This window comes from Dipteris shenzhenensis, chromosome 11 (genome assembly GCF_047967505.1).
Source record: "Dipteris shenzhenensis isolate YYH24624 ecotype China chromosome 11, Dip_SZ_1.0, whole genome shotgun sequence".
Classification (NCBI taxonomy): domain Eukaryota; kingdom Viridiplantae; phylum Streptophyta; class Polypodiopsida; order Gleicheniales; family Dipteridaceae; genus Dipteris; species Dipteris shenzhenensis.
The window spans coordinates 45,368,137-45,395,514 of NC_141606.1; the positions used below are offsets into that span (position 1 = coordinate 45,368,137).

The window sequence follows — 27,378 nt, forward strand, 5'->3', positions numbered from 1 at the left end:
GTTGTTTAACACATCACATTCACACACAAGCTGCAAGAGGGATAATTAAAGCTAAACATATCACAAAATAGTTGAAATACACCATGTTTGCTAGTTCTCCAAGGAATACACTAGTTACAACATTATTTTCCAAATATGTGAAACAATCCTTGAATTAATTCCTCCAAAAATCTCTCCTCTTTCACTAACCCATCATTTCTATAGATCATTAGCCAAGCTTCTCTTTAGTTTTCTGCCATAACCAATCAAAGGCATTGTCTGCATCACCCAGCAAATGAAGCATTCGAGTTATAATCACTCCCACTGATTCTAAATTGAGCTTACAGAAATGATTAGATATAGGCGCATTCATAGATACAAGCAAGAATATTTTACGAGCGCCTCATTTCTGGTGTCATACTTGCCCTGTAAATAGACTTGATTCCACCAATGACCTGATTGGGTGAGCTCCCCCTCAAGCACACACAAAAAGATCCCAATGTTTCCATTTTCGTTTCCATTTTCCCTATGTCCAAAAGTGATAAGTCCAAGATACATTTTGTGCCTATTGAATCCTTGTTTCTTGATTGATAGGACCTAAAATCGTTCTTACATTTTTATATCATATTACCAATCTAGTGCTTTATTATGCCCAACTTTTCACTAAAATTGCATTCTAGGATCGGACTATAATGCACATAATTTAAAATGTGTTACATAGTATTTTTATATTATTATCAATTTTCAAAGACGTGATGGCTTGTATGTATTAGTCTTACACTCCATTGCTCAGCATTTAGTCTTTCTCTTCATCCAATTATTGCATAGAGTAATTATGCATATATCCTTGGTCAGTTCCCTTGGCCTATACCAAAATAATGTAAAGAAAATTGTGTTTTTATTTTGATCTTTACTTTCCATCCCCTACTTTTTAAGATTCATATTTATCACCCAAGGCTTGAATCGCCATAAAACTATGAGTTTGTATGTGTTGTGTTGCTACCTGTTTTCTTTACTTTTTTAGATTCTTTACTTTCCATCCCCTACTTTTTAACATTCATCACCCCAAGGCTTGAATCCCCTACTTTTTTAGATTCTTTACTTTCCATCCCCTACTTTTTAAGATTCATCAGCCAAGGCTTGAATTGCCATAAAACTATGAATTGTATGTGTTGTGTTATTACCTATTTTCTAGAACCTATCTAACTTTCTAGTTGATCCATGTAAATTTTATCATCGATGTAATTAGAAAGGCATTATTTACATTGTTTTAATAAAATGACAAATTATGGTGTGTAGATATGGCAATGATTTTATTGATTGTGATAATTTTTCCTACAAGAGAAAATATCTCATCATAATCAAAACTTTTATCCTTATGTTGCAAGCGTAGCTTTGAGGGAATTCATGGGTGAAAGCATGATAAGGTGGTACACTGGCTATGTATTTTTGCACTGATTACAAGATGATAGGTACCACTTCAAAATTCCCTAGAAGAGAAATTCAAAACACTATCAGCGTGGGAGGTGGCCAATTGTTCAAAGGTATAAATGGTGGTGTCCTTGAAATAATTACTTTTCTTCTTACCTCTGCAATGGTTACAGAGATCCTCCTCTCCTAGTGGTGTCTGAGACATGGACATCAAGTCCAACTTATCGTGCTTTCACCCCCATGCTCTCTCACCTATGTGAGGTCCATCCACTAGCATGTTTTTTTTCTTTGTGTGGTAAGAGTTAAATGATCTTGACACCATGTAATTACAATTGCCAACACAATCCAAAGGTGAATGATTGGTTGGGAAAAGGGCTAGAGGAAATATGGTATTAGCCTTTCTTCTTATTGATAATAGTCCCAAAGATGAGATTACTAGTTCTTGTTGTAGACGACACCTTTTTCATAAAGGAGGCAAGGAGCATTGATCTCCATAGTACATTAGGCATCAGCACATTCTTGTTTCTTCGCTAGCTCATTCTCTTGCTTCTTCATCACATTTGCATAGATATTCTCTTGTGCTTTAGTTCACCACCTTTGTCAACAAGGTGGTGCGCCTTCAATATACCTAAGGTAAAGAATCTATTGTGCTTTTAGCTTGTGTATTAGTTATCCATCTTTGTCAACAAAGGTAGTGCACCTACAATACACCTAATTTCCCTATCCCTTAAACACCACTTATCCTTTCAACCTTCTTGTAGATCGTGACCTTGTAGAGTCATCTTCAAGCATATTCATTTTTTCCTAGCTAAAGAGATCCATGTTCTTTAAATCTTGTCCTTCATCCCCTTCCTCTCACCATTTGACCATGGCTTAGGAACTCTAGGTTCGTTGAACATTTTGATGGATTTGGCTAGAAATAAAATCAAAAAATGATCTTGGAAAATCAAAAACTCTGGGGCCATGTGAATGGTAATGAACCTAATGCAGTTAGCCATATTTGATGAAGGATAGGTGCTCAACCGAAAAATGATTGAGGTTTTAAAATTTATATAAAACACAGTGTAAATAAGATTGGGTCAATTGAAAGTATTGGACATTTTACTTTCTTTTCAAATGCAAGATATAGATAAAATCCCCTAAATCTTTCTATGAGATGACTTCAACATCAACTTGTATATCTAAAGCTAGGATAGGGAGAGAAGGTTGAGATTGATCAAAGCATCATTTGAGTGAACGATTGCAAGCCATGGTCTCACATAACCCTAATAATCATGATGTATGTAGCTTTTCAAAGATTATCAAATGCATGGAAGTGAGTACTATGCCCAAAGTGCATGACTAATCTTAAACATTGAGAAACCACATGAATCATTAAAAAATGAAGACACTGCAAATAATGACAATCGATTGACATTTCAAAAGGGATGACATTGCTCAGAAGGTGGCACTAGAAGAGAAGGACCATAACTTAAAATTCATAGTCGATAGTACAACTTATCTCCTCCAAGGTGACACATGGTGCATACATTCTATAGTCACTTGAAACATGTCCTTTAGAGTTGTTGATGAGCAACTAGTGGAGACTGCTATCGTTGGTTGCTACTGCTGCTCCCTAGCCTCCCCTCGATAACCCTGTCCAACACCTTTGACTTTCCTCAGCCCCCCCTCAGCCTCCTGGCCCTCGCTCTGCCTCCCCCTTGTCCTCGCAATGAGGATCAAGTTACCCTTAGATGCCAAAGGGGGATGTCTGCTTCAATCTCTTGATAGACTTGATTCTCTTGACCATGAGGCAGGGACCCTGCCTAGCCCTTGAGCCCACTCCAGGTCTAGACTTAAGTGAGGTGCCCTTCTTTCCTTCCTTCCTGCACTACTCATTCCCACCCTCCACCACCAAAGCCCCTCCCCCCTTTTGCTACCTCTGTAGTGAGGCCCAAGATCATCATCACTACCTGTTCCCCTCTCTTTCTCCATGTTTCTTCTTCCCCCTCCCACTGCCAACCTCGTCATCCTTATCCCCTCTCTACAGCTGCCACAAGTCCTTCCCTCCTCCCTTGTTTTGCCTCATCAACTGCTCAAGGTCCACCTCTATCTAGGCCCCTAGATCAAAGTGTTGCTTCATCCTCATCGTCACAACCCTCTTCCTCCCGGGGTCAAGCCGTGGGCCCCCTAAGCCATCCAAGGAGTCCTCCCCTTTTCGGATGATTACAGGGCTGAAGCCTCGCCTGGGATGCCCTTCCACAAGATTTCTAGTGGACAAGGCCTTGGAACTATTTAGACATTCTAGACAACTACTTGCTTGCGATAAAGGCATTAGTCTTGTTTTTGTAGCCCCAGAAAGGTGCTACCATCGCCCATAGTTGGAAGCCGATCCTGATCTTTCTATGGCTTCAACTTTGTAGCCACGGGGTAGTAGTGGACCCCCATTATTTTCTTTACAATGATGAGATTTCAAATGTTCAAGATGACAAATGAGTGGTTAAGCAATAGGAGAAGGACGTGTGGATCACGCATGGAGATACAGCTACTTTCCATCTAGCTTTACTTTGTGAATCGCGGGGAAAGCTTTTAAATGATGAGGTGAAAGTATTTAATGAAATCCATTCAACTTGTGAAGGAGATCATGTAAGTACGGGATGACTTCGGTTGCAAATGTTTAGAGTGATGTGTGAAGTCACTCACTTGAGGGCAGTTTTGCATATTGTAGAGGATCTGCACTATGTTACATACACTCCATAGAGGGTGGAGTGCAATAAAAAACATCCAATGTTTTGATGCAACAGATGCCGTAGAATATGTGGGTTGATCTAATGTTGCCCAACTTGTTTCAATTCATGTTGCACATTGTTTAAACAATACGTTAAGACATTAGCAAATTGGAATGGGTAAAGAATGTTATTGAAAGTGAAAGAAAGGTGGTTGGGTTCATAACATATCATTAGTTTTCTCTTTCTTTGTACCACAAGTTGATCTAATGTTGTGCAGCTTGTTTCAGTTCGTGTTGCACATTGTTTAAATAATCTGCTAAAAGACATTGGCAAATTGGAGTAGGTAAAGAATGTTATAGAAAGTGGAAGAAAGGTGGTTGGACTTATAACATGTCATTAGTTTTCTCTTTCTTTGTACCACAAGTTTGTAAGGAAGGAGCTTTTGAAGTATGTAGAGATAAGGTTTGCATATAGCTTTTTGATGCTTCAAAGACTACTTGATATCAAACTTGCACTTAAATAAGTTGTGGCAAGACCTGAGTAGGATGTGTGGTCCACTTCTAAGCAAGCCCTTGGGATATATTGCTATGACTTGTGCATAGGTAGTGATGATTTTTGGGGTGATGAATCACACCTTGTTGCTTTGTATAAGTCAATATTAAAAAATGTTGATGTAAATATGCCTTTTATTTGCAAGGTACATGAGGGGATGGATCGCATGATTCAAAATTTCACAAAGTACAAAAAATATTCCCACAAGTTGAGACAATTGACAGAGTTGTAAGTGCAATTTACATACATCACATATATCCGCAATGTATGAGCTTTGCAAAATCATATTGCGATTATTACGTGTTCGAAGGATTGTGGAGTTGATTTTCTAAGCAAAAATCGCTTACCATTTGGATTCGTAGCCAAGATCGTAACTCCGCTTCTTGTGAGCGCTTGCAAAGCAACTTTGCCCACATCCACACAAAGAAGAGGAACCATCTCGTAGCACAAAGAGCCAATAGTCTTGCCTTTGTTAATGCAAACTTGTGTTTGCTTAACAAGATGAGACAGGAGTATTATAACATGACAATTTATCGGTTTTCATAGGCCAAATGACACCCTTACTAATGCAAAGGAGTAGGAGGCAAAGGTTAAGCCTTGAGGACGAGGATCCCATAGGTGAGCCAGATATTTGATCATTAGGCATTTTGGGCTTTGTGTTTTTTACATCAAACATATATGCTATATGTTATATTTCTATTTGGCATTTTGTAACTTGCTACTTGTTTCACGCTTCAACCTTCTTCATTGATTTCACATCTGGTGCTAATTAAACCTTCAATCATTTCAAATTTGTGCTATGCACTATGTTTAAATTATAGGTAGGCTGTAGGTTGTAGCATTCTAAATGTGTGTACTCATTTTGTTAAATGTATCTTTAAACCCCTTTTGGAATGTAATCTCAAAGCCCCCTTGCTGACATAGTGTTTTTCAATTTCGGCCCCTCCCAAAAATGTCGAAACATTTCCATTTTATGATTTCCTTCCTTAAGCCATGACCAAACATAGATGTTTGGGGCGAAAGGACTGGAAGCTGAAGGAGGGCTAAAGGAGTGGAAGAAGAGGATGGGTTGAACGAAGGCTGAAGAGCCTGGAGTGCAAGGAGTTAACGATGAAGGAGTGGAAGGAGTGGAAGTTTGCGAAATAGAGATGCGGAGACAATTCACAGCTATTAGAGTGCAAACCAAGGGAAAATGACATGTTTCTCCCTAGGGAAATGTTTCACGACGAATGGAAAAATTATTCAAATGCCGTTTTTGTCCACGGGCATGTTTCTTGACAAAATCATCGTTTATGTCTGGAAATGTTTCTAAAACGGCATTTAAAGGGAAAAGGGGTGGGGAACCAATTGGAGTATAACCATGACCCTTGGCATTAATTTGCCCATGATGCCTTGGTCAGGTAAAATTCTGAAATAACTAAATGTTATCTTCCTAAGAGAGGTTTTTACCCCTCAAAAACTTCAAAAAGAAAGTTTTATCCCATGGCAATACCAAAGTGACTTTGTAATGAGATCATCAAGGGGCAAAATAAGACATTCTTGTTTCTTTGTAATGGAAAAGCAATAATCGCCTGGTAAGATAGTTACACGTTTTTTCCAAGCATGAGATGCGCATTGACAATGTTCTTTTACAACATGGATTCTACTCTAAATTGTACGAAGTTACATATTCCTCTCCCGCACGCAAATTGCACTCGTCATAACAGTTATACAAGATAGAGCTTTTCCAAGTTTTAAATTAAATTTAGCCTCAAACAATGTCACTCTTGCTAGTATCATATTGAACCTATATCCTCCAAATCTTAATATTCCAAGACAGATACTTAAGATACGGTAACGAGTTAAGATCTTGATATCCCAATTTTCTTCTGGTACTGTGAGTTACACATGGGAAAAGGCTGCTGATAAACCTTGCAGCGTGTCTCCTAAAGCCACCACATTCATTTCCTTCCCGCTTATTCCTGAAACGAAGGAAAAACTTCAAGCAAGAATGGCTGGAGCATTGAGTACATCATTCATGATATGAACGAACCCGCACTTTTTACTTCGTCTTCAAATTCACTGATCTTCTAAAATGATCTTCAGACCACACCTGGGCCATCTTTATTTGCTTATTCATAATACGTAGCCTTTAAAGAACAGATCATCTTAGCAAGGGAATCTCTTAGCTACAAATAATGGTCCAACATACCTTGCCATTGATGATCATGCCACATACTCTGCAATTTTCAGTGCCCTTCAACGACCTTACTCAACAAAATTTCCCTTAAAAAGGAATATATCATGTTTGCCTCTTTTGAGTTTGCACCTTAATCTCAGAACCAAAGAACTGCCTTAAAAATGACAAGGCCAATGCCTTGGCAATCACAGATCAAAGAAATTTTTTTCTACATCTTAGCCTCCATTTTCCCAAGGCTACAGCAAAGAAGTGAGGAACATAGCTTAATCACAACCCAAGACAACTGACTAGTCATAACTGGTGACAACAAACGTCTGCATGAATAGCATGGAGACTTGACTGCAGTCACGCCACGTAAAGGTAAACATGCTTATCCACGAATTCTTTGGGCAAAGAACGTCACAAGATCAAGAAAAAGTCAGACCGGCAATGGCACCCTCCTGTGCAACCTCACTCCTAACCAAATAGCGAAAGACATCATTCTTCAGCTGGTAAGGTTGGGCTTTTTGAACACTTGTCAATTTTATGCAGCTCCTTTAATTTTTCAGCTGCATTGCATAGGCCTGCAAAAAATGATACACCTCTAGCACTGTGATTCTAAGAAACAAAATGTGTATGAAAATACATATAGATTTCAGAAAAACCAAAACCTTAGAAACCTTGTGCCTGCTTTCTAATTATTTGTGGCAGGTCAATATTTCCAAAGAAAACAGCATCAAACAAAGCACCTGAGATGGACGGCAAGCATAAGGCAAGAGACCTCGTCATACATAATTGTCACAGGCAATTGCAATGAAATTTCCTTAAGGTAGACGTGGTACTTAAGATGCTTCAAGGCAGCTCAATCTAGACAATCTGATGTGCCAGGCATGACTATAACAAAGCGCCTTAAAGATCTCTGAAGGAATATAGAATACAACTGCTACACAGGAACCCCCTGCAGACTACGTCAAAGAATCACCACCACGATAAGCCTTTTCCTTTGAAGTCCTGAATACTGGAGACTGTTGTGCAAAGGTAGCAAACAATGACTTGGTTGCAATACTTTAGGGGCTAAGGGGTCAATTTCCAGAGCTTGAACAGGCCACGTGAGGTTCTACCAACTGAAGAACTATGATGTTGCTTCCTTGTCCTTCTTCACAAAAACACACATCAACAATAGGTTTCTCATGCTCAGCATACAAGATGTGGCCATTCTAGTAAATCTATGGCTGTGCTTGTCATCTGTACTTTCCACTGTTGCCATAAGTGATCTGATGAGTCTCCTGCTATATCAGATGCAAGAAAGGGGTGTCTAGTGAGTACTCATACGGCGGCAAATGGTCCATATACATGACCTGCAATCAAGACCATCTGACCGTATATGACTTGTGATACCAAAAACAAATGTAGTGTGCTTTGTGAGAAAGCAACCCTAGTGGTTGTGAGCAATGTCATGAAAAAGCTCAACTTGTTCCACGGTTCCATGACATGGATGATTTGAGTGCCCAAACTGCCACATTCTAGACTGACCTATTACTTCCTCTCTCAAGAATGTTGTATGATTGTTTTAGGCATTTATCTTGTGCGAGGGAAATACCATAGGCACCCCAAAAGAGTGTGTTGCATGATTGCACGTCAAACATAAGATTCCATTTTCATGCCTGATTGCACGTCAGACACAAGATTCCATTCCCAACCTTCCACATGCCATCACTTTGTCTCATATCACCCCTCAAATTGACGCCGCCATGCTCTGTGTCTGTCTAGGGTTTGAGAAAATGTGGATTTGAAATCTTTGTTCCGTGAAGAAATGTGCCCTTGTGTTGTCTGATGCACGTTCCTCTTCCAAACTCCAAAAAATTGTCATGCAGACAAGCCTCTTTAACATCACCATCCAAAGAGGGTATCTCTAAGTCTACCTCTCATCATCAAAACACGGAGTTTCATCTGTTTGGTCCAACTTGGTTGCAAAAAATTTATTTACATAGTATGCTCTAACAAGTCTTCCCGTCCAAGAAATTCCCATGGCACTCTCAAAAGAGAATCAAATAAGGTGAGGCTTCTCTTACCTCCAAGAAACTTCTCAAACCATTTTTGCATATTTTCCACCTCATTCAAGGTTGTAAATCCCATATAACAGAATAGGTGTAACAAATATATCAAGCATGTATTTACCCTGTCTCCAACAACATGTCTCCTAATCTACACATGTCTTCAAAGGCATAATATTGGCGCTAATCTCTCTTTTCTCCTCCCATTTGTGCCATTAAAGGCAAACCCCAAGGTAATAAAATTTTCTAGGACTTTCACCTGGCTGTCTTAAAAATCGCCCTCACAGAATCACTACAACTAGTGCACTAAACCTTATGATGTGAATGAAAATTCTCTATATGGAGCACCCACTACGGTTTAGACATTCTCAGTCTTGAGTATGAGAATTCAAAATCTTTCACAGAATTTTGCCCTTGCCTACATGAGCACTTGTCAACGGGTTCTAGTAGACCAATGAAAATACTAGTGGCCAAGGTAGCCGTAAAGTCCTCCAAGGAGTCCTCGCCTTAGTTTAGGTATGTTGCCACTACATGCAAGCATGTTTCCTCACAGAGCATATTTATAAAGACATCAAAGATGATCAATGTAACAAGAACAAGAAAAGATCTTTACCAGAGCATTTTGGGATATCCCAGACTGCTATTGATGTGGCTGTACATTGAGGATCACAAAGGTCTCTATTGTCTTCATGCTGCACATTCATGGCAAGCATCCATGCCCCAACAGTGACATCCTCGTTGGTGAAGAAACGAAAGCTGCAATAATTCAACATCCATAAAGATTATGTTAGGTTCAATTTAATTCCTATGCAATCAAGATACAAAAGGTAACTAATTAAAAACCAATTTAAAGCATACTTCTGCCCACTATATGCACAGGCTACAGCATAATGGTGAATCAATGTCTTCTTTTTAATAAAATGTGGTTGTGAAGGCATAGCTATAAGTTCAAGGACTCCGCTGTAAGAAATTCATGCCCATTTTTGAAAATGGCACATGCTTTCATTCACTAAATCAAGATTAAAAAATTTTAAGATCACTTGTTAAAGATAAACTCATTTTCAAGTTGTTGGTTTTAATCGCTGTGAGAAATTCATGCCCATATTTGCAAGCGGCACATGCTTTCATTCACTAAATCAAGATTGAAATTTTTTAAAGATCACTTGTTAAGGATAATTTCATTTTCAAGTTGTTAGTTTTAATCCATTCTCTCTCAGCCACTATGAAATCAGGGTTCTGATTTCCTTGTGTAACAGAAGATCTCACTCTACTCTTCCACTCAGGATTCCTTGCTCCATGACCCTTTTCTAGGCTTACCCGTGATTAAAGCTGCTTGCCCGTAAGTAGTTAAGACACTCTTCTTTGTTTCGTGCACCCACTTCCGTTACAAGTGTTATGCAGGTCACAGGTGCATTACAAGTGTTATCAAAGTAATCCTTGCATCTATACATCACAAGCGAGTACCCAATAACTCTCTCTATGGCTTTATCAATGATCAATCACCACCTAATTTTCAAAGGCTAAATCCTAGAATCTAGCGAGGTCAACTAAAAGTCGCATGCCTTCAAGCATCTACACTACCAAAATCATGCCATCAGTTTGCCAGTAGTAGCCTTTCAATGAAAAGAAACTAAGGTGTATGAATGAAGAATCCATGACAATCATCTTTGTTATCTTTGTCTAGTTCAAATGGCATTTCCTCTTTGGAAGAGCAACAAAAACAATTGGAATTTTTTCTTCCAAGCAACTCGCAGCATCTGCTTTTTCCTTTGTTCTTAGCTTTCCACCCTCTCATCAAACTTCTTGATATATTTCTTCAGAATATGTTTGATACTTGGGAATTGATTTATCTGTCTTCTCTACCTTTAGGTTCTTCATGAATCATATGCTTTGCTAGATAGCCTATCTCATGTTAGCACTTAGCCCTGGTATGAGCCTTGTAGGTCAGGTCAACTCTATGAGTTGACGTCAACCATCTTCCCGCACTCCACTCCCATTCCATTGCTTCTTGCACCCAACAGCGGTATCAGAGCAAGTTCTCTTGCTCCTACCTACCATTTTGCTGCAGCTCAGTCCGGTGCCTCATCTCATCACTGGAAACCTGTTTCTTGAGCAGAAAAACAATCCAATGACTGTTTTTTTACTTTTTGAGGTTCGATTTCAACGTTTTTTAAAATTTCTGAGCTGCCCGCATACAAACGACCCTGTCCCGCACCATTTCAGCCGAAAAACATTTGTCAGTACAGTTGTATGGATGACCGTACGGCCTTCCGGATCTGTATGGACAGGTGCATGATGCTGCTAGGAATCCGTATGGCTTGTCAGAAGTTGATTTCAAGCATTTTTTACCTGTTTTTTGAGGTTTTTCCCTCAAATCTGGACTCTTGTCAGTCATTCGAGCCTTCCTCCAGGTGCTCCAACCTGCTCTAGCATCATTTGGCTGGGATTCTCTCCCTCTTGACTCAGATCTGCCTGATTTTGTAGTGACATTTGCTCCTTTTGGTCACATTTTCGGGCTTTTGTAGTATTTGCCTTATTTTGACTTCATTTCCACTCCGACACTGGGGATTCTGGATCTATTGCTAACAGATTGCGGGATATTTTTAGATTTGCAAGTTATTTTGTCACATTTTCTTTATTTCAGCAAAATTTGGGGGCTTTTGGTCATTTGTCCCAAATTTGACAATTTTTCCCTTCCAAAAAAATTGGGGGTTTTGTTACTTTTGTTAAAATTTGCAATGACATTGGCTTGGTAGAGCCAATTTTGGGCATTTGGTAGACATTGACATTGGTTTGGAATTGTAGCACATTGAGTCACATTTGCAACTTGCAGCACAATTTGGCACATTTCCCAATTTGCCCTTCTTTTGGCATATTTGCACTCTCAGATTTTGGGCCTTTTGCTAGATTTGATGGCCATTGCAATGACATTTGCTATATTCACCTCAATTTGAATATATTATGCATTTGCCCCTTGATTTGGGCTTGTTGTCTTATCGGATTTGAGGCACGCAGCCTCCATTTGGGACATTTACAGCTCAATTGATCATTGGATACACTTGCAAACAATTGTCCCTTGTTTTGGGCTGATATTTTTGCAGGACAGCTATCTTTGGCAAGGGGGTCCTCTAACCGGACAGATATTGTTTTGAAGGTCATATTTTGGGGGACAGCACGTGCATTTAGCTCACATTTAGCTCATTGTTTGAGCAATCACTTTTTGGTTGGTCACGGCCTGGCATTTGCTGTCATTTTTGGACAGCCAACTCATTTTGCAATGAAAGCCTTGAGGCTACTCTTGGGGGCGCACATTTTTCCTTCATGGATTTATTTTTGCCATGGGAAGCAACGATTAGATGGGTATGTTCTCAGCTGAGGACAAGCTCAATGGACCCAATCATCCCATGTGGTCATACATGGTGAAACATTTGCTGGTTGCCAAAAAAATTTGGGATATTGTCTCAGGATCAGATCTTCGACCTTCCTCTGTGGCATCCACTTCTGCTACTGCTACAGCTGGTGCAACTGCTACAGCCACCTCTGGATCTACTACTACTCCACCCACCCCTCCTACACCCGAATAGGCCAGATGGGATGGTAGAGATGCCCAAGCACATTCTATCATTGCTTTTTCAGTCAAGAGACATCATTCCTCACATTCGGTCTTGCAAAACATCAAAGGCCGCGTGGGACATCTTGGCTCACCTTTACCAAGTTTCGCAATGAGGCACGTGTTGCTTTCCTACGCAAGCGATTGGAGAATGTCAAAATGGAAGAGGGGGACAGCATGGATGCATACATCACAAAAATCAGGGATTTTCAAGAGCAGCTCATTAATGTGGATGAAATTATTTCAGATGCTCAGGTAGTGTCCACGACACTCAATGGACTTCCTCAATCCTACCAGGGGTTTGCTACTACATTGAGGTTGGTTGCCATGGGCAATCCCAACACTTCTTCTTTTGACCAGCTTGTTTCCCTTCTCCTGCAGGAGGAGCAGAGTCGCACAAATCGTGATGCGTCTCAAATTGCAAACCATGCTTTTGTCACTAATCACAAAAATAAGGGAAAGAACGGGTAAAATTACAGCAAACCCAAGCCTTCTGGAGATTCACCTACTGCTGGACACTCATCTAATTCTGCCCCGTCCGATACAAAGAAGAAAAACAGCAAACGTTGTAATTATTGTCGGAAGCTAGGACATGACATTTCTGAATGTCGCAAGCACATCGCTTCTAAAAAGAAAAAGCAGCAAAAGGGACTTGCTGTCACTACTACTGCTGCTGCCCCAAATTATGGTCATGAGGCAGCAAACATTGCTCACCATGAGTGGGCTTTCACGGTGACATGACAATACCATCCAGAGAAGCATGCTACAGCCTTGTCTGTCTTAGATTCTAAGTCAGATTGGTGCTTCGACGGTGGTGCTTCCAAGCACATCCATTCTTGCATATCACTCTTTCATACATTGGGGGCTGCTTGCTCCACATGGTGGCACAGTGACATGTGCCAACAATGCATCATATCCCATGAAAGGGATTGGCCACAGGTCGAGGTCACTTCAGTTTTAGGTGATACGATCACGCTCATGGATGTTTTGTTTGTCCCAGGTATCAAGAAGAACCGCATCTCCATTGCAGCCATATCCTTGCATGGCTTTCAGGTTTCCTTTTATGGTTATCAATGCGCCATGTATGACAACCAGTACGATGACATCATAGTGGGTCACTTTCTTCTGGGCTATATCATCTTGATGTTTATGACAAACAGCTTGCTATAGAGGCCAATTTGGTGGCTGAATCTGTAATTTCAAATTCCCACTTATGGCATGCGAGGTTGGGTCACCTCAACTACAGAAGCTTGGTTAAAATGCATTCACAAAACATGGTGGTTGCTCTCCCACCCATGCATGCACCGGTTAAACATGTTTGTGAGGGATGCTTGTTGGGCAAAATGCACTGTTTCTCATTTCCAAAGGATGGGACAGTTGGTGCATCCAGGAAGCTTCACCTTGTTCATAGTGATGTGTGCAGGCCGATGCAGACAACATCTCTTGGGGGCTACCTTTACTTTTCTACCAAATTTGTTTCGATATATGGCATGAAGGCCAAATCTGATGTGTTCCCATGCTTCATACATTGGCTTGCCATGGCTGAAAATGAATCAGGGAACAACCTCCTTACTCTATGCACTGACCAGGGGGGAGAGTACATGTCCCCTGAATTCTCTGATCTTTTGGCAACTCGGGGTATTATTCATCAATGTACAGTGCCTTATACTCCGCAGCGGAACGAGCTAGCAAAGAGGAAAAATCAGTTAGAGATGGAAATGGGCAGGTGCATGCTCAAAGGGAAGTCTTTGCCAAATAAGTTTTGGTTGAATGATGTCATGTGCTCTGACTGTGCTCAATCGGGCACCCACAAAGGCATTGAAGACTATCACACACCTTACGAGGCATGGCATGGTCGCAAACCTGAAATTTCTCATATGCGGGTGTTCGGGTCATTGGCTTATGCTCATGTGCCATCTCAGCTGAGGCACAAGCTAGAAGACAAAGCTGTAATGCATATTCATTGGTTATACCACAAAGAGCAAGGGATACCAGTTGTATCAGCCCAGCACGGGCAAGGTCATTGTCAGTAGGGATGTTGTATTTGCTGAAAATGTGCCTTTACCTTGGCTGGAATGCAAAAAACAGCCTATTGTTGATTCCTCAAATGTCTTTGATACATTGTTGCCTCTTTTTCAATCGCCCACAGATCCAGAGCAGCCAATGCAGTGTGTTGTGCCATACACTTCAACCAGTGCACATCCTCCTCCAATAGTTCCTGCTCAGCCTAATATGACTTAAGTTGATGATCATGCTATTGAGCAAGCAGTTGCACAAGAGAGTGCTAGCAAAAATAAGTCCAAGATGGCTTTTGGACACACTCAAGGACAGCAAACAAGCTGAGCCTTTGCCAGCCCGCACTAGAGGTGCACATAAACAGACGTATGGCAACTATTTGACTGTAGCTTTGGTTGCTACTGCTTGCAATGAGGAACCTTTATGTCACAAGGATGCCTTTGATAGCAAGGAATGGATGGATGCCATGAAGGCTGAGCTTGAATCCATTCATGCAAACAACACCTGGGAGTTTTGTGACTTGCCAGCAGGCAAGCGTGCCATTGGCACAAAGTGGGTCTACAAGGTGGAAAGGCAAGCTGATGACAATGTTGACCTCCTCAAAGCCTGCTTGATTGCAAAGGGATATGCACAATAGCACGGCATTGACTTTGAGGAGACCTTTGTTCCCACCTCACGCATTACTACTATCAAGTGTGTTATTGCCATGGCATCTCATCGGCATTGGGAGGTTCATTAGCTAGACATCAAGACTGCCTTCCTTCATGGTGATCTTCAAGAAGAGGGCTATGTCACTCAACCACCTGGTTTTGAACAATTAGGTTCTGGAGATATGGTTTGCCGGCTCAGAAAAGCCCTCTATGGCTTGAAGCAGGCACCCCGGGCATGGTATGCAAAGATACATGCATTTTTGACAGCCCGTGGCTTTCAGAATAGCCCAACTGAGGCCATTCTATATGTCCGAAAGAGTGCATCATAATTTTTCATTCTGATTTTATATGCGGATGACATGCTTATCACTAGGCCAGATATGGAACAAATTGCAGATTTCAAGGCTGATTTACAGCAGTCTTTTACCATGACAGATATGGGCCGACTGCACTATTATTTGGGCATACAATTTGCATATGTTAAGGGGGGTATAATAATGAGTCGGTCCAAGTTATTGGACAGCTCCTTGATCACTTCCAGTTCGAGGATTGCAAGCCAGTTTCTACTCCATTGGAGCCTATCTTTCGTTTCTCCTCCGAGGATGGAAGTGATGCATCCCTTTATCAACAGGCTGTTGGTTGCCTCGTATACCTTTGTCATACCCGGCTTGATTTTCAAGATGCCATTTCCCAGCTCAGCAGGTACATGCACAAACCTAGTACGTAGTGTTGGCAAGTAGTGAAGCGGGTCTTTCGATACTTGAAGGCCACGCAGCATTTGGGTTTACTCTATGGTTCAGAGGCCCCACTTGTTTTACATGCATTCACGGACAACGACTGGGCAAGATGTTACAACACTAGGGTGTCACACAACGGCAACTATTTTATGCTTGAAGCTTCATGCATCTCTTGGTTCAGCAAGAAGCAGCCTATAATTGCCACATCCAGTTGTGAGGCTGGGTACAGAGCAGCTTTCAGAGCTACAGTAGAGTGTGTTTGGCTTCGCAAGTTACTTGCAAATCTTGATATCATTCAGCCCGACTCTACTACGATCCACACCAACAGCTGGAGTGCTTTGGCGGTTGCTAGAAACCCAATGTTTCATGCACGCACAAAGCATATTGAAGTCCACTATCACTATGTTCGACAGTGACTGTCTGGTGGAGACATCCAATTGTCTCTATGTTCCCACCAAGGACAACTTGGCAGATCTTTGTTAGAATTATTGGTATATTCTAGGCAGTGACCAATGTAATCCATGAGTGAGTTAGGGGCATTTTTCCCTCATTAGAGGTTTTTTCCCCTAACCACAGTTAGTGGGTTAGTGTAGTTTTGTCACTTAGACAAAACCATCTCCACACTTGTACTTCTTTTATCTTATCTATTGCATTCTATGTTTTGTTCTCTAACTCCCTTGCATCTCCTTGTGCTCCCATTTCAACATTTTGGTATCAGAGCCTTGCTAAGCTCCTGCCTCTAGCCCAAGATCTTGTCGTTCGTGTCTACTGCTCATGCTCCCGTTGTTCTTCTTCGTCCATACAACAAATATGTACTACCTACAGCTCGCCATACAGCCTGCACGCCTCTCGTCCGTACAGTTTGTATGCTCGACACCCGTACAGTCCGTCGACCGCATAACACTGCGCACAACTGCTGTACAATCTGTACGCTAACTACGAAGTACATCCGTACGATGCCAACTCCGTACATAGCAATCGACATACAACTCTGACTTGCATGTGGAAGCCGTACCTGATTCGCCAATCGTACCATACGTGGAAGCCGTACCTACACCCATACTGTACGACCTGTGCAACTCCTATCAGTTGCATCCCGTTCGTACGCCGTACATCCATGTACAAAGTGCCGTACACCCGTACTGTCTGTTCCATGCAACAGTCCGTACACAATATGAGTATTCGTACATTTTGCAGGTGTCCGTACCCTTCTTTGGCGCCGTGCGCTTCTTTGGCGTCCGTACATTTTGCAAGTTTTCCTTGTAGGGTCTCTTTGCAGGATCATTTTGAAGGCGCCTTCATTTGCAAGTGTTTCTATTGGCAAAGAAATTTGGGCTTCTGAGTCCTTTGCAGGCACATTGCATTTTTGGGAGTGCTTTTGTGCATTTTTTAGTCAAACATTGCAAGCAAATTGCAGATTTGTCCAAAAATTTGGGGCTTTTGCAGGCAAAGTGCAATTTTGACAGCATTTGGGGCTTTTGGTCAATTTGCCCTCTTTCAGTTGCAATTTCTTGCACAAGAGCTTTTGCATTTTGGATGCAATTTGGCAGTGGACAGATAATTTGGGAGTTTTGCAAGCAGTTTTGGACTCAGTTTGAGTCACATTGCAGACATTTACCAATTTTTGCAGACAAATTTTGCAGATTTTGGCTTTGCAGAACATTCTAGTGCATTTTAAGCCTTTGATAGGCTATGACAGCAAATTGTTTTTTTGGGCAGATTTTTAGCAAACTTTGGTTGTGCATCTTACATCCCAAGAAGGGATTTCACTTGTCTGGTTTGCTGCACTTTTTAAGTTGTCTAGCAGATATGGCTCAGAACACTCCCAATGAGGTCTTTGGTGTCCTCACATAGGAGAATAAGTTGGATGGCACCAACTACTCCTTGTGGAGCTTTATGGTGGGCAACATCTTAGTTGGCACACATCTATGGGATTATGTCAATGGAGATGAGACACCTGTGGCTACACCTGTTACTCCTACTCAAGGTGGAGGCAGGGCTAGAGGTGAAGGTGCAGGACGAGTGATAGAAGCAGCAGTTGCTACATTGGTGGCTTCCACACCGGAACAGAAAAGGTGGGATTCACGGGATGCACAAGCTATTTCAATCATTTCCCTTTCTGTCAAAAGGTTTATCATTCCTCACATTCGGTCATGCAAGACTTCGAAGGCAGCTTGGGATATTTTAGAGAGCATGTTTGCAGCCAGAAATGATGCCCGAGTCTCATTCCTAAAGAAAGAGCTATCTCACACACATATGGATGAGGGTGATTCCATGAATGCTCACCTCACCAAGCTTCAAGATTTGAGGGAACAATTGATGAATATAGATGAGATCATTCTTGATTCAAAGATGATTACCGCCACTTTGAATTCTCTCCTAGAGTCGTATCTCGGTTTTCATACCTCGCTGAATTTGTCATTGAGGGAGGGTAGCAAACCTCTTTCTTTTCACGAGTTGGTAGGACAGGAAGAGCAAACAAGGAAGAACGTGGCCACACGGGCTGGCGAGCATGCCATGCTTTCAAAATTCAGGCCCTAAGGGAAAGGGCAACAAAAGCAACATGGAAATCAGCTCACACATCAGCATAAAGCTGATTCCGAACAGCCCTCTCATAAGGCTAAAGGTGATGCAGAGAAGCCAAAGAGAAAGGGTATTTGTCACTACTACAAGAAGCCGGGTCACTACATTGGTGAATGCAAGAAAAGAATAGCAAAGGAGAAGAAAAAGGATTTGAGTATGGCTGTCTCAGATGCATCAGCTCCTAATGCACATGAAGGAGGAGATGGTACAGCCAACTTTGTGGAAGAGGATTATGCCTTTTTGTCTTGCATTTCAGATTTTCCAGCGGTTGGTCGATATACTACAGCCACTCTTGAGGATGACTCATATGCTTCCCTAACTTGCAGCTATGAACCTTCGAAGGATGCATGCACTTCCAGTGTCAATGAGACACTGAACACATGGTATTTTGATAGTGGTACATCCAAGCACATCACTTCACGGAAGAGTCTTTTTGCATCTCTGCATGCACCACCCGCTAAAAAGAAGGTGACATGTGCAAACAATTCTTCTTATTTAGTGTGTGGAGTAGGTGATATTATACTTACCTCCACGGATGGCACAGATTTCAGAATCACTGATGTTCTTTATGTGCCTGGTATAAAGAAGAATTTACTTTAAGTGTCCTCTCTCAATCAAGGAGGATTTCAGGTTATCTTTGATGATGCTAAGTGTGCAATCTGAGACAAGGAGAATGATTATGCTTTGATGTTGTCTAGCACTTTGTATCGGGGTCTTTTTCAACTTGATATTTATGAGAAAAGATCCGATCTTGCACTTGCAGTGGCACTCTTGCCATGCACAATGCGGAGTTATGGCATGCCAGATATGGACACATGAGCTATGGCAGCTTGATGACACTTCAGAAGCATGCTATGGTTGATGCATTACCTCCGTTGGAGTCACCTCCTCCTCATGCCTATGAGGGATGCATCCTTTGTAAGATGCATAGATTTCCCTTTAAAAAGGATGGTGCAGTACGAGCTACTCGCAAATTACAGCTCATACACAGTGATGTATATGGTCCCATGACGACACCTGCTTTTGGTGGTTATCTATATTATGTCACACTTATAGATGACTACACAAATTATGCTTGGGTCTATGGCTTGAAGAAAAAATCAGATGTGTTGATGCATTTCAAACACTTTGTGGCCATGGTTGAAAATGAGACAGGACTCAAGGTGCAGACACTTCGCACTGATAGAGGGGGGGAGTATATGTCTCATGAATTTGAGGCATTTTTGAAGGAAAAATGCATCACACATCAGCTTACAGTGAGGCTTACCCCTCAGCAAATGGCAAAGCTGAGCAGAAAAATAGAACTCTCATGGAGATGGATAGATGCATGCTCACTAGCAAGAAATTGCCTCACACATTTTGGCTCGAAGGCCTCATGTGTGCCAATTATGTTTTGAATCGGGCTCCCACAAAGGCTTTGAAGACAATCACTCCCTATGAGGCTTGGCAAGGGAGGAAGCCTTCAGTGGATCGCTTTCGTGTTTTTTGATGTGTTGCATATGTCCACATGCCTGCGGAGTTTCAACATAAGTTGTCAGATAAGGCACTAAAGTGTATCTTTGTTGGGTATAGTGCACAAAGCAAAGGCTATTGTCTCTACAATCCTGCCACACGCAAAATTTTTGTGAGTAGAGATGTCATTTTTTTAGAGAATTCAGCTCATACACATGCTGACTTCACTTTCCAGGTTCTTCAGATGATGTTTTTGAGGGGTTGCTTCCTATAGCTTTTGGTTCCCCAGCTGATGCTCATGCTGAAAATTAATATTTACAGCAACCTCCACATGCCCAGATTCAGCCACATGCTGATTTTGTTCCTCCACATGCAGTGGATGATGTTGTCAGGCAAGAGATTCAAGAGATACAGGCAGCAAAAACAGTTCCAAATTGGTTGCTACAGACTCTCAAACTTGAGGCACCTATGCCTGGCAGGACTCGTAGTGCAGCAAGACATGCAGGGGGAGGCTCTTTCTATTAAATCAGCTTATACAGGTACTCTTCTTGATGAAGAAGAACCTGAAACTTTTCAAGAAGCCAAGGATAATGTGCGTTGGATGAATGCCATGCACAATGAATTGTAGTCCATTGAGAAAAATCAGACTTAGGATGTTGTGGATTTACCACCAGGCAAACATGCCATTGGTACCAAATGAGTTTTCAAAGCTAAAAGGAAGCCAGATGGGTCTAAAAGGCACAGCTGGTTGCCAAAGGCTATGCTCATTAAAAGGACATAGATTATGAGGAGACTTTTGCTCCTACATCCCGGATGACCACCGTCAGATCAGTTATTGCCATGGCTGCAACTTTTGTTTAGAATGTCCATCAGTTGGACATAAAACAGCTTTCCTTAATGGGGACTTGCAGGAAGAGGTTTATGTCAAACAACCTCCTGGCTTTGAACTTCCGGGCAATGCACTTCACGTTTGCAAGCTGAATAAAGCTTTATATGGGCTGAAACAAGCCCCACGTGCATGGTATGCCAAGATTGATGCCTTCCTGGCAAGTAAGGGGTTCCACAATAGTCCCACAGAAAGCACTCTCTACATCAAGAAGGATGGGGGCGATATTTTGGTCATCATTCTTTATGTAGATGACATGCTGCTCACAGGGTCAAATGAGGAAATAATTGCAAATTTCAAAGCTGAATTGAAAGCTGAATTAGACCTGACAGATTTGGGCATGTTAAATTTCTATTTGGGGATCCAGTTCATACAAGACAAGCGTGGCATTGTTATGTCTCAATCCAAGTATGTGCAAAAGCTCTTGGATAGGTTCAACATGCAAGATTGTAAGCCTACAGCCACTCCTATGAAGCCAGGGCTGAAGCTTACTATGTATGATGCAAGTTAATCAGTGGATGCCACACTTTACAGCCCGACTGTTGGATGCCTCATTTATTTGTGCAATACACAACCCGATATTCAGTATGCAGTATCTCAGGTGAGCAGGTATATGCATAGCGTTGGCTGCCAACCGTTTGGGGTGGTCTCCCTCTGCTCTACTAGTCTTATCATACCTTCCTCTAGAGTCTTCTTTTATGATCTCAAAATAGCATCGAGGACTTTTAGGCCAAGGAAGTCCTTCTTCTTATGATGGTGTGGCTTCCCTCCATTGTCCAGATGTAGAGCTTCTTTTTATTCACCTAGCTGTCACGAAATCATATTTATCCCAAGAAATAAAGAGAGATCTTTATTGACTACGGTCAAAAAAGTTGACTTTGGTTAACTAGAATAAGTTTTATTGTTTTTACTTTCGCTTTGCATTGGTAAAAGAGAATTGTGGGGGCACCCAAGACTAGTTCAAGAACTAGGAATGCATGCATTTTCCTCACCTTTAATGGGTTAAAGTGTTGGTGATTTTGTAGGACTTGGAAGAGTGCAAAAAGGCTCACAAATGATGGACCAATGCCAGAGAGGAAGTCCCACAAGCCCGAAAAGCACCAAGAAGATGGTGCCATTAAGGAGGGTTGTAGGAGAGAAAGTTTCATGCAAAGTTCGTGCAGGATCTGGATGAACAGACGAGATCATGAGCACCATCGGGGTCAAACAAGGATCCTTTGTCGCCTACCTTATTTGGCCTCTACATTGACGAGCTTGAGACAGTGATGCAGACAAGGGGGGGTGTAGGTTGCTCTCTTGCGGACACACTGATCCAGATATTGCTCTACGCAGATGACGTGGCTCTCTCATCTTCCTCGGCAGAGGGGCTCCAGAAACACCTAGACACACTACAGTCCTTTTGTGAGTCTCATGATTTGAAGGTCAACCTGGGTAAAACCAAGGTCATGATCTTCAATACATCTCGAGCCATCATGCGTCAAGAGCAGTTCACATTTGAGGGGTCACCTTTTGAGATAGTTTCATCATACACTTATCTTGGGGTTATCTTTTCCAGACCCAGCTTCACTATGAGACCCGCGATGCAGGCACGCTTGAGCAGAGGATATGCTTCATTGGCCAGACTAGAGAGGCAATGCTTCCGCTCGCACTTTCAGGATCCACACAACAAGGGTTTGCTTTTTGACTCCTTGGTTCGCCCAACGGGGATGTAACCAAGATTCAAAGGCATCAAACATGTCAACATCTAGCTTTGCTTTGCAGTCCATAAGAGGAGAAGCTAAATGTTCAGCAAAGATTACATCTCTACTGACAATAATCTTCCCAGTATTTGGTTGATATAACCGATACCCTCTGCTCTCCTGGCTGTAACCAATAAATATGCATTTGATTGCCTTGTCATCAAGCTTATGTCTCAACTGAGATGGTACATGAACATATGCAAGAGACCCAAAAACTCTCATGTGTGAAAGTGAAGGCTTCATGCCTTTCCATGCTTCATAAGGTGTAACAGTCTTCAATGCCCGTGTAGGTGATCTATTCAACACATAGTTGGCACACATTAGTGCATCAAGCCAAAATTTATTAGGCAAAGACTTGGCCTTAAGCATGCATCTGGCCATCTCCATTGTAGATCTGTTTTTCCTTTCAGAAACAGGATTCTGCTAAGGAGTGTATGGAGTAGTACATGAGTGCATAATGCCCCGTGAAGACAGAAATGCATCAAACTCCTTTGACATATACTCTTCCCCCCTATCTGTGTTGAGGGTGACAAGCTTGCATCCTGATTCATTCTCAACCATATTCAGCCATCTCTGAAAGCATAGGAAAACTTCAGATTTGGCTTTTAAAGGCTATATCCAGCAATATCTTGTGAAATCATCAATGAGACTCATGAAATACTTATACCCCCCAATGGCATTTGTCCTCATTGGGCCACAGACATCACTGTGTACTAGCTGCAATTTCCTTTGTGAGAGTTTTGGACAATTCTTTTGAAAAGGAAACCGCTGCATCTTACCCAAAAGACAACCCTCACACACATGTTTGGAAACTGTGTGAGTTTGAGGTACATCATTTGCCATCTGCTGTGAATGTAGCTTTGCAAGAGCTCTATAATTGAGATGGCCCATTCTCTCATGCCAAAGATGAGTTTCAGCAAGCTGTGAATCTGAAATAGCCAATGCTTCAATAGAAAGTGCAGCTGAGTGATGATCAAGGTGATAAAGCCCCTTTTGCAAAGTGCCAGTGAGAACTATGGCATTGTCATCACCAAGATCATAAACTAGGCATCTGTAGCCATCAAAAATAACTCTGAAACCTGAAGTGGCAATTGCTGAAATTGAAATCAAGTTGACTTCAATTCCAGGCACAAAAAGAACATTTGTCAGAGTAACAGGATGGCTTGAAATGGATGTGAGCTGCACATCTCCAATTCCTTTTACAGCATATGAAGCATTATTAGCACATGTGACAGTCCCCCCTCGAGGTGCATCAACTAAAGAATGAAACAACTCTCTGCAAGATGTGACATGCTTGGAAGGACCACTATCAAAGTACCAGGACTGAGCATCATTAGTAGTAAAGAATGCATCAGCGTTGGAGGGATCAAATGAGCAATGGACAGCCCATACCCAATCATCCTGAAGAGCATGTGCATGTGAAGCATCTTCTGGCTCATGGGATTCAATAGCATGTGAGGCATTAACTATCAATCCTGCTTTCTTTTTCTCCGAAGCAATGCGCTTCCTGCATTCTAAAATGTCATGTCCAGGCTTGCGACAATAGTTGCATCTTTTCTTCTTTGACTTATCTGCTGTATTTTTAGATGCATGGGAGGAATTGCAGCTGCTATGCGCAGATTTTGGCTTGCCCATAGGCTTGGAAGCCTTGCCTCTTCCTGTCTGCTGTGAAGCAAATGCATGATCAGGAATAATGGCTCGTCTATTAGCTCTACTTTGCTCTTCCTGCAAAAGCAAAGTAACTAGCTGATCAAAAGAATGACAAGCTATGAATTTGGCACCACCTCATCAATGTTGGCAAGCTGTTCCATGAGGTCCTTGACCTTTGTCAGGTATGCATCCATAGACTCACCTTCATTCATACTAACTTCCTGTAATTGCCTTCTCAAATATGCAACACGAGCTTCATTGCGAATCTGATAGAGAGAAGCCAATTTATCCCAAGCATCCTTTGCTGTCCTGCAAGACCGGATGTGTGGAATAATGATTCTCTTGCATGATAAAGCAAGGCATGAATGTGCATTTGCATCTCTTGCATCCCATCTTGACTGTTCTTGAGTTGGAAGAGCAGCACACATTTTAATTTTTGGTAGCCACCACCCAGCAATAGGCGCACGAATCAAAACGCGAATTCTTGAAATATGTTTCGCCTTTTTCTGCTGTATGTGATTGCGCCATATCCTTGCAGCAAGCCGTGCCCTTCGTCAGGCCTCCATCTTGCATAGTTCTCAATTGCCTGCATCAGCCGGCTCTTTTGCATACCTGCCTACAAGACCTTTTGATCGAACATATCCCCTTTGCAGCCTCTATCGTCATCTTGCTGCCCAGATTTCTGCAAACAAGGCGTAAGTGCCAGAAATTCGCCATCTTCTTCTACTGCAAATCACTTCAACCAATCCCTCTTTTTTCCAAGATCTCGCCTCCATCAATAGATCGAGCCCCAACTGGTTCATCGTGCTATCGCTGGCAACATATTTCTGCCAACAACCGGACTGTTTGGTCGCTAAATCGCCTCCCTCTACAGAAAACCCTAATTTCGAAATTTGAAGCATGACTATTGTCTTCTACCAACTCGACATCAGGACCTGCTTCAACTCGCAATTGATGCTGTACTTTTTCCAGCCCGAAGCCCACCGCTGGTGCAGCAGCAGGAGTGCTAGAGGAAGAGGCATCAGGAGTAGTACCCCCTGCAGAAGGACCAGCAGTAGAGGCAACCACTGTAGCATTGGCTGGCCTCAGATCAACCCCAGAAACAATATTCCACAAATGCTTCGCAACAAGAATATGTTTCATGAGATAAGACCACATCGGATAGTTGGTGCCATCCAACTTATCATCTTCACGAAGAACTCCAAATAAATCTTGATTATTCTCAGCCACCCTGAAAAAGACCTGAAAACCCAAAAGCCTCAAGGCTATCACCGCAAACAGCTGGCTGTCCAAAAATGACAGCAGATATCTGCAAATTTCTAACCCAAATCAAAGGGCAAATGCAGAGCTGACCCAAAGGTGACTGTGGCAGGCAATGTTCACTGCAAAAACAGTAAATCTGGCAAAAGCCCCAAATTTATTGAGGGCAAATAGGCCAAAAAGAGGGCAAATACAGAAAAGCCCCAAATTTTGCTGAAATTTTTGCAAATGTGACCCAATGTATGCAAATCTGACCCAATGTATAGCCTCAAGGCTTTAAACTGCAAAAGTATGATTTACTTTCCCAAACACCAGCTGAAATTGAGCTCCCAACACAAAAGCCCCAAATTTTGTTGACCTGAGTGATGACGTGGCACAATGTGACAGTCCTGAACCTGAAATTAACTGAAAATTTCAATTTTTGGAAAGATTTCAATTGTCAACCTTGTCCAAAATATTGGATTCTTTCCATTCTTTTTCTAAGAATTCGCTTTCATATTGTTATTTGCTGCTCATTATCAAATTACAGCAAATGAAAGCCCCCTCCTTAAAGCATGGAAACCCCTGGTAATGCCTCAGTCCCTTCAAGGACACCTCAGGCATCATCTATCACACAATATCGTGTTCAGATTGCACAACCAGCCCATTTCGGAGCTTTTGTATCGTGGGTCTTTTGTGTCACGAGCCCTTCCAATGACTTGGACCACATCCTATATCTTTTGCGTGAGGCACCTCAATTACATTACTTCCTCAGCACAGTCCAGGTTGTGTTTCACGAGACACGTAGATACCCAGAACCCAATATTCCTCACGAGTTTGCTGACCATCTTTGGAGAGACTTTTACCCCTCAGCTTCAGCATCTCCTAGGTACTCTCTGTGGAAGAGAGAGAGGGAGCACACCGACACACACAAGCAAGATAAACACAAGAGTGTGGGGATAAAACATATGTGTGTACCTCCCCTAGCACACAGTCAAATTTTTATATGAAAGGATAAGGTTACAACACTAAGTACGGTGTACTTAGTGTACTTAACAAATAAAAGTACTAACTGTACTTAAGTGTACTAACTGTACTTGGGTGGCCATAGTGCCTTTACCCCAACAACCTCCCACTTAAAGGCAATATGCCCTCAAGTAAAAATAAATGAGGCTCAACCTATACCCATCAACTGTCGGCAATGTGCAAACCGCTCTGCAGGCAAGCCTTTTGTCAACAGATCTGCTGGATTATCATCTGTGTGAATCTTGACAAGCTGAATCAGCTTATCATCTATTACCTCCCTGATGAAGTGATACTTCACATCAATGTGCTTTGTCTTTGCATGAAAGACAGGATTGTGTGCCAACTGAATAGCACTCTGACCGTCACAATGTAACAATGGAATATCACCTGTAATGCCCAAGTCTCCCACTAGCCGAGATAACCATAAGGCCTCCTTGCATGCCTCTGTGGCTGCAATATATTCAGCTTCCGTGGTAGACAAGGCTATGCACTGCTGCATCCTTGACATCCATGACACTGCACCTCCAGTGAATGTATAAACATAACCGGTAGTAGACTTCCGGTTATCAGGATGACCAGCAAAATCTGAATCCACATAACCATGCACCTTTGCATCTCGCTTGCCAAAGCATATGCACAACTCCTGTGTGCCCTTCAGGTATCTCATGATACCTTTCACTGCATTCCAATGCTTTTTGCCTGGATTTGCCATATACCTGCTAACCACTCCCACTGCAAACGCAATATCAGGTCTGGTAGCAACCATGGCATACATGAGACTGCCACAAGCTGAAGCATACGGAATCTTGGCCATTTCAGCCCTATCAGCATCTGAGTGTGGGCTGTCCATTGCACTGAGTTTCACATATGGAGGCAATGGAGAACTAAGGGTCTTCCCCCCTTCCATA

At 42.0% G+C, this 27,378-nt stretch overlaps 1 protein-coding gene across 5 annotated transcripts in view; it reads right to left on the minus strand.

Annotated features, from left to right (window-relative positions):
- Window positions 1–6,253: 6,253 nt before the first annotated feature.
- Window positions 6,254–27,378, minus strand: part of LOC147897075 (putative beta-1,3-galactosyltransferase 14) — a 47,644-nt gene continuing 26,519 nt past the window's right edge. For 3 of the 5 annotated variants that reach the window (XM_087381556.1, XM_087381555.1, XM_087381554.1), the window contains 2 exons: window positions 9,496–9,638; window positions 6,254–7,412 (listed from right to left, as the gene is read on the minus strand). In XM_087381556.1, the coding sequence (XP_087237682.1) occupies window positions 7,327–7,412; window positions 9,496–9,638 (229 nt within the window). In that variant the 3' untranslated portion in view covers window positions 6,254–7,326. The remainder of the gene's footprint in view (window positions 7,413–9,495; window positions 9,639–27,378) is intronic. The other 2 variants (XR_015541766.1, XM_087381558.1) reach the window with 2 other exon arrangements.